At 39.6% G+C, this 14,899-nt stretch overlaps 1 protein-coding gene across 2 annotated transcripts in view; it reads left to right on the top strand.

Moving 5' to 3' along the window:
• Positions 1 to 14,899, top strand: part of nos1 (nitric oxide synthase 1 (neuronal)) — a 42,599-nt gene that overhangs the window by 17,590 nt on the left and 10,110 nt on the right. For both annotated transcript variants that reach the window (XM_079451343.1, XM_079451342.1), the window contains exons 10-22: positions 2,181 to 2,355; positions 2,779 to 2,880; positions 4,169 to 4,363; positions 5,029 to 5,114; positions 5,616 to 5,760; positions 7,314 to 7,418; positions 7,676 to 7,734; positions 8,088 to 8,204; positions 9,157 to 9,331; positions 10,053 to 10,191; positions 10,668 to 10,746; positions 10,848 to 11,041; positions 12,697 to 12,866. In XM_079451343.1, the coding sequence (XP_079307469.1) occupies positions 2,181 to 2,355; positions 2,779 to 2,880; positions 4,169 to 4,363; positions 5,029 to 5,114; positions 5,616 to 5,760; positions 7,314 to 7,418; positions 7,676 to 7,734; positions 8,088 to 8,204; positions 9,157 to 9,331; positions 10,053 to 10,191; positions 10,668 to 10,746; positions 10,848 to 11,041; positions 12,697 to 12,866 (1,741 nt within the window). The remainder of the gene's footprint in view (positions 1 to 2,180; positions 2,356 to 2,778; positions 2,881 to 4,168; positions 4,364 to 5,028; positions 5,115 to 5,615; positions 5,761 to 7,313; positions 7,419 to 7,675; positions 7,735 to 8,087; positions 8,205 to 9,156; positions 9,332 to 10,052; positions 10,192 to 10,667; positions 10,747 to 10,847; positions 11,042 to 12,696; positions 12,867 to 14,899) is intronic.

Raw genomic sequence — 14,899 nt, 5'->3', positions numbered from 1 at the left:
TGCACTACAGAAGGGTTTTGCGTCCACTAACAAAACATGTTTAGTTTGAAAACAACTAGTAAATAAAGTGATTGTATTATTAATAATACACTAGAATTGGAGGACTATGTGTAAAGAAAGATTCACAGCTCTGCTATTAATTTGGGTGTTTATTCATAGGATTTTCTATGGCGGTCTTTAGGAGGTAATTGGAACAACACATTTTATTGAAGGTGGTACTTGATCTGAAAAGTTTGAGAACCACTGCCTTAGAATATGATCTGATTCATGCCAGAGAGGGAAATCACTGTTCGTGCCTCTGTATCGAAAACATTTGATCTCAAAGCTTTCATTCGTTTCCTCATTTAATAATGCTAGCTTGGCATTCTTGATCAATACTGATGCGCGTTTGATTTTAGCGTGTCTGAATGCGTCTCTGATTTATAAACAATCTTTAAACTCTCATATATCTCATTATAATTTGTTGCACATTGTTGAAATACTTTGTTAAATGCAATGTTTGGTTTTCACACTTAAATTGTGAATCATAAAATGGATGGACCTGAATAGTTCCAGACTTTGATTATGGTTTTAAATTACTCTAAAATGCATGTGACCGCATTACATCAGCGCTACTGCATCTGTGTTGCTTGGAAACCATTTATTGAATTGTTTCTTGTTGGCGGAAGTTTTTCTTTTATCAATATAACTTTTTTTTATCAAACCTTGCTATGAATTAATTATACTGTTTATATAAAATAGTTATTCCAAACTTATTTTTATAACGCTCATCACAAGCTTGCATAGTTGTAAAGCTGCTTTGATATCTCTACTGTAAATGCATATTAGTACATTGTCTATATCTTACAGAAAATTATTATTCTACGTATATCATAATTGTTAAAATAAAAACGGGCAGTTTCATCAGATAAGCTGCAGATAACTTCCAGTCTTTGTTTGGCAAGTGTCTAATTGTATTTCATTTATTATACAATAAATTATTATTAACAAAAATTTGTGTTAAATAAACGATTTGTTGAATTTTATGGTATGTTCATTTTATTAAATAAACATTTGTTGAATGGGTCGCATGTAATGGTACACTGACATCTAGCTAAAATGATTATATGTAAAAACAATAAGACCCATAAAACTGATTTACTGTGAATTTCGAAAAGCTAAGGGGCGTAGTTTGGCACAACGCAGAATGGCTTCTTGGGGCTTATGGCTTTGAGTTTTATAAATCAACATGCCGATAATAAGCTAAAGGACCAAAAAACCAAGCAAAGATCTTAATGAAGAACACGCATGCGTGCCTTCGCTAACTTATGTGCAAATATTACCCACCAACAATTACAAGTTAATGCACAGCGATATTTAGCCTAATAATTATGAGAATGCTACTGCGTTGATCAAGCTTTCCACCAGAACACAACTTCTCTGTAATAAGGATAGATGCTGTTAGAAATGGGCTCTTAGCACAACACCTGAGGAGCCTGCAGGTGTGTGTGTTTAGAGATAATGATCGTTTTGGCAGAGTTTACCGTGTGCACTTTTACTGGCAAATTATAATAAGTGATAAGCTGAAATTCATTTCCATATGTGGTTCATCCACATATGCCAAGAAATTGTACCGACCGCATTATATATGCAACTTTTCAATGCAATCCCAGCTGTATACTACTTTAATTTTTATGTTCTACATAAGTTCTGTTTACTTGGTGGTCAACATGATCCTAAGTGAGTTTTCTGAATTATTCAGACGATGCTCGTACCGAATAGGCTTAAAATTAGTGTTATTATTGTAAATGAATTTGCGATTAATCCTTTGACAGCCCTCATAAAGAGCTAAGATGAAACTGAAATAAAATGTATGAAACAGTTTATTTTATTATATATTAATATTGCTGTCTGAGACGGCACGTAACAAAATAGCTAAAAATTCTATTAAAAACATAAAAAGATCATTCTAATGATTGAAATACAATTTACAGTAACTCTGGAGAAAACACATTTTGGACATTGTAGTTTCAAGCCATGTTTTTATTGTAGGTGTCAAATAAAAAAAAAAAACATACATTTGGCATTAAAGAAATGTTAACAGCGTAAATTACTGAACACATGTAAAGCAAATGTTTATCACCTGTCTGTCTGTAACATCATGTTTGACATAATGACAATCAATATTGTTTGTCCTGTAGGCTCGACTGGTTTAAGGGTCTGAATCTGAAGTGGTACAGTCTTCCTGCTGTGTCTAACATGATGCTGGAGATCGGTGGGCTGGAGTTCACCGCCTGTCCATTCAGCGGCTGGTACATGGGCACTGAGATCGGCGTCAGAGACTTCTGCGACAGCTCACGATACAACATACTGGAGGTAAAGTCACAGAAAGGCACCACAGACTGTACACGGCATCACCTGCCTCCTTAAAATAAAACGCCCTGCTATAGTCTGCCTAACCTGCAATACATTTGAATGCATGTGTATTTTAAAAACGCAAATAGCTGATAACAATTGATGTTAATATGGCCTGTATTTGGTTTGTTTGAGTGTTATACATACTGTATAGATGACAATGACTCTGAGAGACACTTTAATAATATATCATTTAAAAGGTGTGATCCTTCTTTTGATGCCCTCAAAATAAATTAATGTTGAAAAAGATTGGTTTCCCTCTTTTCTCAAGATCTCCAGTGATGGATCATGAATGGCAGTTCTATTAACCTCAGACTAGACCCTGTGTGAATACAGTAGAATCAGATGTCTGTGTACAGTATGATTCATTCCTTTCAATTTCAGGAAGTAGCGACGATGATGGGTCTGGACACGAGGAAGACGTCGTCCCTGTGGAAAGACCAGGCACTGGTGGAGATCAACATCGCCGTTCTTTACAGCTTTCAGGTGGGTTTCAAACTGACACGTCCTTGGAGCAAACCCCGTATTTGGTGCCTGAAATCATAAACTTGTGTGTTATATGCGAAATGAGTTTTATGTACGCAAAAAACGTACCGGGAAGGTGTACTGCTTCTGCTGAAATGTTTAGGACACTTTTCTCCTCCGTGATGCCGAGGAAGATGAGGAGCCATCAAATTAAAAAAGAAACAAAACTGGAAATAAATTTGACTTATTTAACAACACCCGAGTCAATAATTTTGCGGTTGTTGATTGTACATCGTAGGTGAACGATCGTGCCGGTCATGTGACAGTCAAAACATTGCAGATGTACACTAAAATGCATATTGCACCTGCACATACAACCTGATCTCACTGGAATTCGTAACGATTTTGAGAGGTGGTTAATTTGTAGGAATTCATACGTTGTGAATCCCACAAAAACGTGACTAGTACTGGGAAAAGAAGCAATTCTGAAGGCCAACCCCAACTCCGCCCCTAAACCTAACGTCATTGGAGAAAGCCAATCGTACTGAAATGAACAACTGAGATCATACGAATTAGCTACACTTGTAAAACTGTACTGGCGACATATACTATATAGAACATACTGTGTTAAAGATTTAAGTAGGTACTTAATTTAATTCACTACGTGCCGTCACTGTACACAATCGTTAGGTGAACGGATACTCTTGGTGGTTTTTCATGAAACATGATGAAACATCGCAGCTTTAACATTTGATTTGAAGTTTTAGTAGGTTGATCGGTTTTATTCTAGAAGGCAGTTTATTGGATAAACTATTGTGCTTCAATCCCTGCGTCACCCATATTTTTTGTTATCTTTACCTGGAAAAGCGATGAATGCAAAAAAGAAACCTTCCGTGACCGTTGAATCATAGTAACTGTTATTTATTGCATACTCCATGCAGTTTTTTTACCCACAAGTCATTGTTTCCTTTTAAAAGGCTTTTAAAACCTGAGGTTTCGACTTGAATAAATTGAGAAAATATTGGTGAATAACTGTGCTCGTATTATATTATTTCAGATGTAGACAAAACTATGACAACAATTCAACCCATTAGGAAAATTTGTCATGCAGCATTGCAAGCCAATCTGAAAATAGAAGTGGGTGGGTTTTATTTATAGGTGTCACCAATAACAATGCACATAATATTGTGTATTAATGCATATAAAAAAAAATTCTTGCTCATTTCAGATAGTTTAATAGGTTTGGCATGTATGGTTTTTGTCGGACAAATAATTATGCAGTTGCCATCTTTCCTCATTTGTCACACAGATGTCTAAGGTTACCATCGTAGATCATCACTCAGCCACTGAGTCCTTCATGAAACACATGGAGAACGAGTACCGGGTGAGAGGCGGTTGCCCTGGCGATTGGGTGTGGATAGTGCCGCCCATGTCAGGAAGCATTACACCTGTTTACCATCAGGAAATGCTCAACTATCGCCTCACACCATCCTTTGAGTACCAGGTTTGTATTGTGTTTTTTTTGGGTTAATGCAGTTTCGATGTAAGGCCCCCTTTATGTAGAGTGCATTGCTTTGTGGCCCCTAAATAAAGACTGAATTGTTATTAAACTAAAGCATATTTAAAGTTTAAGATTGTTATACGATCCCGGAGCACACATTTTTTGGGGGTTGGTGGTGTTATTTTTCTGATGTTTGATTGCATAAAATCTGTGCACCCCTGGTTAAAGTCATGCCACAGTTTTTGGCTTTTTAATCCTTCTGTGGCCAACAATTCAAAGAGTCTTTGAAGGCCAATTTCAAATTAATTTTAATTTAATTCAGTAATTTTTCCATGGTATTTTTAGGCCTTAACAACTCAATACAAATTTTTTTTATGTTTCAATCTGTTCATAATTTGCAATGGAATTGCTTGTAATAAATTAACACAGACAGCTGTCCTGGCCCCTGTTAAAAACGGTTCAATGTAAAAAATAATCCTTGTTATTTCAGCTCGATTTGAGAATGTTTAAAATAGGAATACACATAGTCAAAGCTTTTCATAAATACGCTTTGCAGATTATCCAAACTGGTTTGCGATCGATGCATTCTGGCGTAAAATAGTATCAGTACATTTATTTTCTGGAAAGTGAACCCATGACCTTTGAACCTCTCTCTCGCTCTCTCTCAGACTGACCCGTGGAACACTTACGTGTGGAAAGGGGTGAATGGAACGCCCACTAAGAAGAGAGCGATCGGCTTCAAGAAACTTGCCAAGTGAGTAGGCAGAGGGTCCTGACCTTCCATTGTTTGTTTTTGTGTGAAGTGCAAAGGGTACAAGTCTTTGACCCAAGCGGTGCATGTCTATGCTTCTGAAGGATGTCCGTCTGCAGCACCTCCACTTTCAGGGTCATTTGTTGTAAATTACAATCCATAGTCACATAACTACAGCCATCAGTTGTTAATAGCTGTTAAAAGAGCTTACTACAGTATTTCCCTATTCTTACAGTCGAATATAATGGATGAAAAGCGCACAAAGCAATGTACTGTCGAGCACAAGCCTCACTCAGTTGGGTTTCTTTCAGCATCTCTTCAGGGTTCTGTGTGCCAGCTATTATGGTAATTGTCCGCGGGATACAAGTAGCTACTTTTATGTGATTGTGTAGTCTCGGAAGTGAAGGGCGGTAGAGTCTGTCAGCAAGTTAATGTCTCGTTGAGAGATGGCGAAAGAGGAGGTTGTAAGGAGTTCGTTCATGCTGATTTGTGTTCGATTTACAGGGCTGTGAAATTCTCGGCCAAACTCATGGGACAGGCAATGGCCAAAAGAGTAAAAGCCACCATCCTGTTCGCCACAGAAACCGGGAAATCGCAGGATTATGCCAAGACACTCTGTGAGATATTCAAGCACGCGTTTGACGCCAAGGTAAAAAGACGAGGGTTTGTGACAGATTCTTAATCTTGTTTTTATCGATTTTTCCATTGTCCATTTCTTTTCCAAGTCCATGGTTACTGTTGCCATTTCACTTCTGTTTGTGTAGCCCCTTTAAGAAATTATACTATACAATTTTTCAAATTCGCAGTAGTGGCTTACGTGTTCTCAGGCCATTATCGCTCACAGTTTGTGGGTCTGTAGATATGTTCAATTATATTTAACTCCCCATCATTTTTGCATAGCACGCATTACATTGTGGCAGGATCGCAAAATAATTCTTGCGAACCGATATAGGTGTATTTGCATAAGTTTCGTTGGATTTTTATATAAATTGACCAATAGTGTATCCATTGACGTCACTTTCCCACGTGAACAGGCTGGGACAGGTCTCCTTTTTAGTGCCAGGAAACATTTCCTTTCGTGTTAAAAAACGCACCAATATTCTCAATGGGAGAAACAAAGAAACCCGGACTTAAACACACAATTATTTGCTGAAATTAGAAGCAGTTGGACTCTACGGTGATTCTTACAAAAGAAACAGATGTCCATTGACACCGATGTAAGTTGTATTACGTGGAATTCCATTTCCTGATATTGTAAGCAGCCATTTTGCTTTTGTTTTGCCACTCAAGGGGGCTTGTCCACATGGTGTTGTGACATCATGTGCATACCGTCTATAGGTGTGTGTAAATCTCAGCGTTCTGACGAAGTTATTAACAATACTTTAATTAGTCTTATGAAGACATGCTTTAAAACATCATGCTCTTTTATATCAAAAGGTCAATACAGATTTGATTTCTTATTATATAACCTCTTCTAAATCCTTTTCATATCCAGGTGAATCCCTAAAATAATTTGCACATAAACGATATTTTTTAACAAAAAAGCCAAAACTACAATAAAAAAAATGATATACCTGTGCTCCGAGCTGCGGTGTAAGTGAAAACTAGTAAACTTAAAGCTTTGCAAGCTATTAAAAATCGAATCACATGTTTAGCCTGGGGCAGCAGTAATATGCAAAGTTATTTTTTTACCGGAGAGAATAATCCGTATTGATCGTGCTTGATTTAAATGCAGATGCTAATGTAGTATTTTTCTCCCTCGTTTCTCGGCCCCGGGGGCGAGCGCCCCGCCACATGCACCGATGCGTCTTTTTTATTAATTGTATCTCGATGAATTAGCTGCTCGTTAGGATCCCACGACGTGTTCATTAACGTCACGCCCCTTGTGGATGGAGAGATAACGTGCCTCTCATCCAAATGCATGCGTTTCGTGTACTCTAACAATCCCTAGAATATCTCGAAGCACTGAAACAACATTTGGCAACCATGATATGAACAAACATTAGCTTCTGGCGTACGAGTTAATTGAAATCAAGGTTTCAGGACGTGTTTTAAATCTCAAACAACATGAGTTACTCCGACACGTAAGTGCCTGTGCAAAACGTGGAGCCGCGATGGTGAGGTGTTATGACTGGTTGCCAGGGTGTTTCTATGTTGTTGCTAAAGTGTTCCACCAATGCCAATTCACATCTTTTTCTTTAGGTCATTTCTATGGATGAATACGACACTGTCGATCTGGAACACGAGACCCTGGTGTTGGTGGTAACCAGTACGTTCGGCAATGGGGATCCTCCTGAAAACGGAGAGGTGAAGTGTTGCATGTTACATATTTATTAGCTTTTATTTTTAACAGAAGTGTTTAACTTACGAGTGCTCAAAGCCGTCGACACTTTCATCAAGATGAAAAGCACTTTTCGTTGTGTTGTAGAGGGCTTCACACACATGCGATAGATAAGCAGCATTATGTTGGAATCTCAATGCTGTCCCGGGTGATGTTGTGATGGTAAACTAGCGTGGGAAGGGCCACTAACTCAGTTTCTCTTTCTCACTTTTCTGCCGTGCAGAAATTTGGTGCAGCGCTGATGGAAATGCGACATCCTACAACAAGTGTGGAGGACAGAAAGTAAGTGAGCGTGTGTGTGTGCGTGCATGGAGACGCAGCGAATGATTCCGTTCCCTTCCTCCTACCCATCTGCTTTCCCATAATTAATTTTTTTCTGTGTCCTCCGCTGACACCTACACAGACGTACATATACGCAACACACGCACACAGCTTGCATTTCTTCTGTATGCAGTTCATATCTTATGCACACAAACTGATCTCAAAAGCTGTATTAGTTAGGATAAGTGTATATTCACATATAGTAATGATATTTGAAGGAACATTTTAAAAAAGTCAGCCCTGAAAAGAAACGCTGAAGCTGTACACACAATACAAAATCATAAAGCATTAAGAGTGTGTCTTGCTGTCTTCAGGACATACAAGGTGCGTTTCAACAGCGTCTCTTCGTACTCCGACACTCGCAAATCTTCCAGCGACGAACCCGAACCCAAAGCTAACTTTGAGAGCACTGGACCACTCGCCAATGTCAGGTAATATTACTTTATTCATGAGTCAATAGATGTGTTCCAAACTCATGTGAGCTGCCTACCTAGATGATTTAAAGAGATAGTTCACCCAAAAATGACCATGTCATTCCAAACCTGTATGACTAAAAGCAAATACTTTGAACGTCGGTAACCAAACAACACTGAGCCCCTTTGACTTCACTTGTATGGACACGGAACCGCTGAGACATTTCTCAAAATATCCTCTTGAGTCAGATACAGGTTTTGAGCGAGATGACGTAAATGATGACAGGTTTTTTGGCGAACTATCCCTTAAACTTCAATGACTATGACTAGGGTGCTGTCTTGTTGGGTAGGTTGCAGACAGCAAACATGTTTACCAGGTTGTATATGTTTATGAAGTTTGTTTGTCCCTTACAGAGAAAAACTTGTGAATTTCACATGGGCAAAACAAATGTGGTCCCGTGTGAAATGTGAATTTGAAAAGGTTTCATGCAATCCATGGGTGTCACAGGGAAATTTACATGTTCACACACGTTCGCTTGTTTTTTACATGTTTGTCTTTATGTGTGTGTGTTTGTCAGGTTTCTTTTGAAGATGTTGATTCATTTTAAGGCAGAGAAATCACACATCAGAAGTAAACATAAAAGGCAGAAAACAAGCATCTATAATTACTTCAATTTGAAAAGATATCCCCTCCAGAAGCAATCAAAAGAAATTTCACACTGGCAGACTCTCCTCTCCGTGTCAGGTTTGACTCGTAGGCTTCGTTTATGCGTGCGTACGTTTTTTTGTGCTCTGTCCTTAAACTGTGAAAACTAAACCGGATGAAATTCAAGGATCAAAGCTCACCGCCTCTGGCCTGCTGTCCGAAGTGGCGCACACTTTTCCTCCGTTGGCTTCTGCAACTGTTCATGCAGTGTGCTCTTTGTTTGTGTATCTTAAGTGTTTTGGGCACTTGTTTTCTTCCGTGCAGATTCTCAGCGTTTGGCCTTGGCTCACGGGCATACCCACACTTCTGTGCGTTTGCCCACGCAGTGGACACGCTGTTCGAAGAGCTTGGCGGGGAACGAATCCTCCGCATGGGAGAAGGAGATGAACTCTGCGGCCAGGAGGAATCTTTCCGAACGTGGGCCATAAAGGTTTTCAAGGTAGTGCCCAAAGCCAGCAGTGTGATACAGATACTTGGTTGCATGTCGTTGTCGTTTCACATTTCAACAAGTTTGTTTCTATCTTTAGGAATTATACTTATAAAAAAATGTTTTCATCAAAAGTCAGGTTGATTTAGTCGTATTATAGTTTTGACCTAACTACAGTATAAAGACCAGTATATATTTTTTCATGCGTTGAAAATAATGCAACAAAATCAGAGATGCACCGATATTACATTTCTCCACCGATAGCGATTATTCCGTAATATCTGCAGATACCTATTCAATTATATGAATTCAGAAAGTTACGAAATATTGACTAATATCGAACATCAAACTAGTGATGTTTCTAAACATTTTGTATTTTGTAAACAGGGAAACCAATTCATTTGATGTTCTCTTTAAATTGGCTGGTATAGTTCAGCTGATTTCCTCGACAGTTGCAATCCACAGCTTTTGTCTCTCTATCGCCATCTGTGTTTAAACATGAAATTGCATGCTACTTGCATGTACTCATCTAACCATGTGTTGAAGTCCGACTGACACAAATTGAAATGGTGTAAATTCAAAAGACAGTTCAACACCGAAAATTATGCTTGCTTTAAAACATCTTCTGCATTCATGGTTTACTTTACACTGTATATGATAAAAAAATGGAATACATTTGTCTTGAAGCGTCAGTTAAATCCGTTTTTTTGACATCTTCTTTTCTTCGCCCTAGGCTGCATGTGATGTTTTCTGTGTCGGCGACGACGTTAATATCGAGAAAGCGAACAATTCTCTGATTAGTAATGACCGGAGCTGGAAGAAAAGCAAATTCAGGATGACATACACAGCAGAGGCACCGACGCTAACACAAGGTACATCGCTGCTGTGCGATTTTCCATTTCTCAAGGAATGATTCATCATTTCACAATGCCAGTAAACTTCATCATTTCACAATGCCAGTAAACTTCTGTCAAATTAAGCCATTCTTGATCTCTCGCTCTCCGAACGGCAAAGCTTTATTTGCTTCCAAATTTATGACGCATGCCAATTGACTCTTGAAGAGAATTTCATTTTTGTGCCTCATTAGCTTGACACAGTTCATCTCACGAGGATGTTAACATTGCCAAGAGAGTTGTAAACACTTGGTTAAGACCAAAATAAATTTAATAAACAAGCATTTAGAGTGTAGTGCCACTGTTTACCCTTGTGCAGTTTAATCTTGAAATGGGATGTTTAGCGATACAAATTCAATTTAAACTTCATGATAGAGGCGCTGAATTGCATTACGTCATTTCACACACACACACACACACACACACATCTGATCTGGTTTTGTGTCCACATTCAGCGCTTTACAACATCCACAAGAAGAAAGTTTACGGGGCCAAATTTCTGCTGAGACAGAACTTACAAAGCCACAAATCCAAGTAGGTTTCATTCATATTGTCAAATGTGATATTTTCTCAAATTTACATGTCATTACTGTAAACATCTGTTTAATCCTATCTTTTTCATTTCTGCCTGTTAGCCGGTCGACTATATTTGTGCGGCTCGACACAAACAACCACGAGAGTTTGAAATACATGCCCGGCGACCATTTAAGCATTTTCCCTGGTAACAACGAAGATATCGTTACGACTCTTATTGACAAACTGGAAGACGCACCACCTGTCAATCAAATCGTGAGGGTGGAATTCCTTGACGAGAGAAACACGGCACTGGGTAACGCAAACATGCATGCCAAATGTTTCATCGTAAAATTGTGCAAACATGAAACTCACAAAAAAAGTGGATAATTCAATTATATTTGAGCTTCATAGGACTAAAATGGTTACCTAATAAAGCTAGAAAATAACAAGTGGGCTGTTACTGGTACTATAAGATAATTGCTAATCCGTAAATCAATCTGGGTGGCATAGGATTTGTTTCAATCGTGAATGACAGAATTCTAAAGCTTACATCATTATTTGACTCTGAATGATGCGATGTGTCAATCATCCACTAATTGGGGTTTATTTATTTTGCTTTAGGCACCGTCCCAGTTTTATTCTTTGTGTCATGCAAGGTTATTTCACTTAGCTCTGTGGCAGATTTTTTCACAGTTGTGATGCATCAACTTATGATGGCTTCTTCGCAGGATACATGCTGTATCAAGTTCACTTTCAACAATGTCATCCTTAGAAAATCTGTAGCGATTGTAAAAATAAGATGCTTTTACGTGGTCAGGTTTCCTCGCTCATTTTATTTGCACTTGGAGATTAAAGAAAGAGTAACCGAAATATAAACAACAACAAGACATGAATGGGAATAGATGTGGTCGAGCTCCAGTGCACCCACAAGTTTGCATCTCAGCTCGTGGTCCTTTCGTGTTCCCCATCTCCTCCAGTCTCATTTCTGTCTCTCTCCACTAAAAACTTGCGTAGGTAAAAATGAATTAAAATGAATGAATATCCAGATAAGAGGTGATGTTGTTGGAACGTTGGCTAACATTCTCGAAGTTCCCAGCAAGTTATCAAATAAGTTCCTGCAGTAACGTTAAAATTACATTTGCTCAACGTAATTGCTAAACAATGTTGGTGTAATTTTTTTTTCTTACATTGCTTTTGGAATATTTTAAAAAGCATGTAAAGCGTTCTTAGAACATTTATATGATAGCTGGCTATAACTTCAGCAATATATTGCTTGTCTTCTGAACTCATTCCACGGATTTGTGTGCGTAACAGACTTAAATCTAATATTGTTAGATAACGTAAAGATACGTAACCGATTTTAAGTGTCTGTTAATTTGCATATTTTTTTATAAATGCAAAGCACGTGTTCGTCACCCTTTAAATTGTATTTTATTTTAAAGGTGATGTGTGTAATATTTGGAGAATCTATTGACAGAAATGCAATTTAATATACCTTACTATGTCTTCAGAAGTAGTTAAAGACCTTTCATTATGAAGCGTTATGTTTTTATTACCTTAGAATGAGCTATTTACTACATAAATACTACATGCACCGCGGGTCCCCTTACATGGAATTCGCCATGATGTTTCTACAGTAGCCCTTAACGGACAAACTGAGTGTGTTTTGTAAATATCTTCATGCTTTTGCTTTTTTGCCGAAGGAGACAATGTGTCTTAGCCCTGTCTTGGCTACTTTGAATGGGGGGGGGGGAAAGGGCTGGAGTGAGCTGTTGGTTGCAATTCGCAGCCTTGCATCTAGATGCCGCTAAATCTCATACACTGGACTTTTAAACTATTTCTTTCAACCATTTCAGTCCCATTTTGCACTACAAAAGTGTCATGAAAGAATCTGATGTCAATTTTCCATCAAAGGCTTTTACTGTATCCATTTAACCAGTCAGGGCTTCATCCCGCTCTATTCTGCAGGTGTGATCAGTAACTGGACGGATGAGAGCCGCATCCCGCCGTGCACCATCTACCAGGCTTTCAAATACTTCCTGGACATAACCATGCCCCCCAGCCCTCTTCTGCTGCAACAGTTTGCTCCTTTAGCTACCAATGAAAAACAAAGAAAAAGACTGGAGGTGCTCAGCAAGGTAAGAAACAGCAGTCACGCGAGACTTTCACTTGCATCATCACCCTAGCTCGCCACCGTCGACTGTCAAACATCTCTCCTATGCAAGACTAAGCGCCTCACTCCGCCGCATGCGGCTCTGCCTTTTCCATCTCCAATCGGTAGTAATTTTCTCAGTTTGATAACATATTACCTCTGAAAATCAACCCCCTTCCTTTCTTTGTTCTTTTATTCCCCTCCTATGTCTGTTTTTCTCCCTCACTCGAGCCTCTAGATGTCAACGCCATGAGCGGTCCTCGAGACGCGGGAATATTTATCTTTCATCGCCTCCCACTGAAACACTCGCTGCAATTTTTTGTAATGTTGTTAAAAATGGCCGTTTAGTTAGCGAGTCATTTTGTCTTGTTAACATGGTTGGTGTGAGACAGATGAGGAGATGAACAGAAATTGAGCTGCAGAAGTTCACTGTCATCCTTCTGTGCCCTGAGGAACCAGCAGTAAACTCGACAAAGTCTTTCAGAATGATTTGCATTTACATTTAGTCATTTAGCAGACGCTTTTATCCAAAGCGACTTACAGATGAGGAAACATTGGAAGCAATTATAACAACATAGGCAACAAAATACATAAGTGCATCAAACTAGTCCATTAAAGTCTAGCACAGTATAAAAAGCTAAGAATAGTGAGGTTAGAAGGAAAGGGAAGAGAATTAGGAAAAATCAATCAGCGACGTGTTGACGGAAGAGATGTGTTTTTTAAAGATGGCAACCGAGTCTGCTGATCTTGTAGCAGCTGGTAGATCATTCCACCAATGTGGAACAGATCCAGAGAAGGTACGGGAGAGTGACTTTTTTCCTTTTTGGGATGGTACCACTAGTCATTGTTCCTTTGCAGACCGCAGTGATCTGGCAGAAACATAGATCTGCATTAGTGAGTGGAGATACGATGGTGCAGTTGTGGCCTAATGGTTAGAGCGTTGGGCTTGTGATCAGAAGGTTGCCGGTTCTAATCTCAGTGCCAGCAGGTCATGACTGAAGGGCCCTTGAGCAAGGCACCTTACCCCTGATTGCTCTGCAGTAATGTGTCACTGTATAAAAAAAAACTACTTGTAAGTCGCTTTGGATAAAAGCGTCTGCCAAATGAATAAATGTAAATGTAATGTAAATGGTGCAGATCCAGGGTTGGTCTTGTAGGCCAGGAGCATAGCTTTGAACTTTATGCGGGCGGCAACAGGGAGCCAGTGTAACCTGATGAAGAGCGGAGTTACATGCGCTCTCTTCGATTCATTGAAGACCACTCTTGCCGCCGCATTCTGGATCATCTCGAGAGGTTTGATTGTGCAAGCAGGAAGTCCAGCCAGAAGCGCATTGCAATAATCCAGTTTGGACAGGACAAGAGCCTGGACTAGGACTTGCGAAGAGTGCTCCGATAGGAAAGGTCTAATTTTCCTAATGATTTATAGGATGAATCTACAGGACCGGGTGGTGCTGGCAACATAACTTGTGAGGTTAAGCCGATCATCGATTACCACTCCTAGGTTTCTGGCTGTGCTGGACGGTGTAATCGTTGATGAGCCTAGTTGAATGGCAAGGTTGTGGTGAATCTTTTCGGTTGGCTGGGATCACAAGCAGTTCCGTTTTTGCAAGGTTTAGCTGCAGGTGATGATCCTTCATCCAAAGCGAGATGTCATTCAGGCATGCAGCGACCGTCGGATCGTCCGGTTGAAATGACAAGTAGAGTTGAGTGTCGTCGGCATAGCAGTGATAGGAGAAGCCATGCTTCTGAATGACCGAGCCGAGGGATGTCATGTAAATGGAGAAGAGTAGCAGTCCAAGCACTGAGCCCTGTGGCACCCCCGTGTTGAGCTGTTGGGACGTGGAGACCTCATTTCTCCAGGATACTCTGAATGACCTACCCGACAGGTAGGACTCGAACGATTGCAACGCCATTCCAGAGACACCCATAGCTCAGAGAGAAGCCAGGAGGATGTGATGATTGACCGTGTCAAAGGCAGCAGACAGATCCAGTAGGATGAGCACAGATGACATGGATGAT

The sequence above is a fragment of the Barbatula barbatula genome (genome assembly GCF_947034865.1).
Source record: "Barbatula barbatula genome assembly, chromosome: 2".
Lineage (NCBI taxonomy): Eukaryota > Metazoa > Chordata > Actinopteri > Cypriniformes > Nemacheilidae > Barbatula > Barbatula barbatula.
Note: the sequence above shows the minus strand (reverse complement) of the source record. Positions and strands in the feature narration are given on the sequence as shown.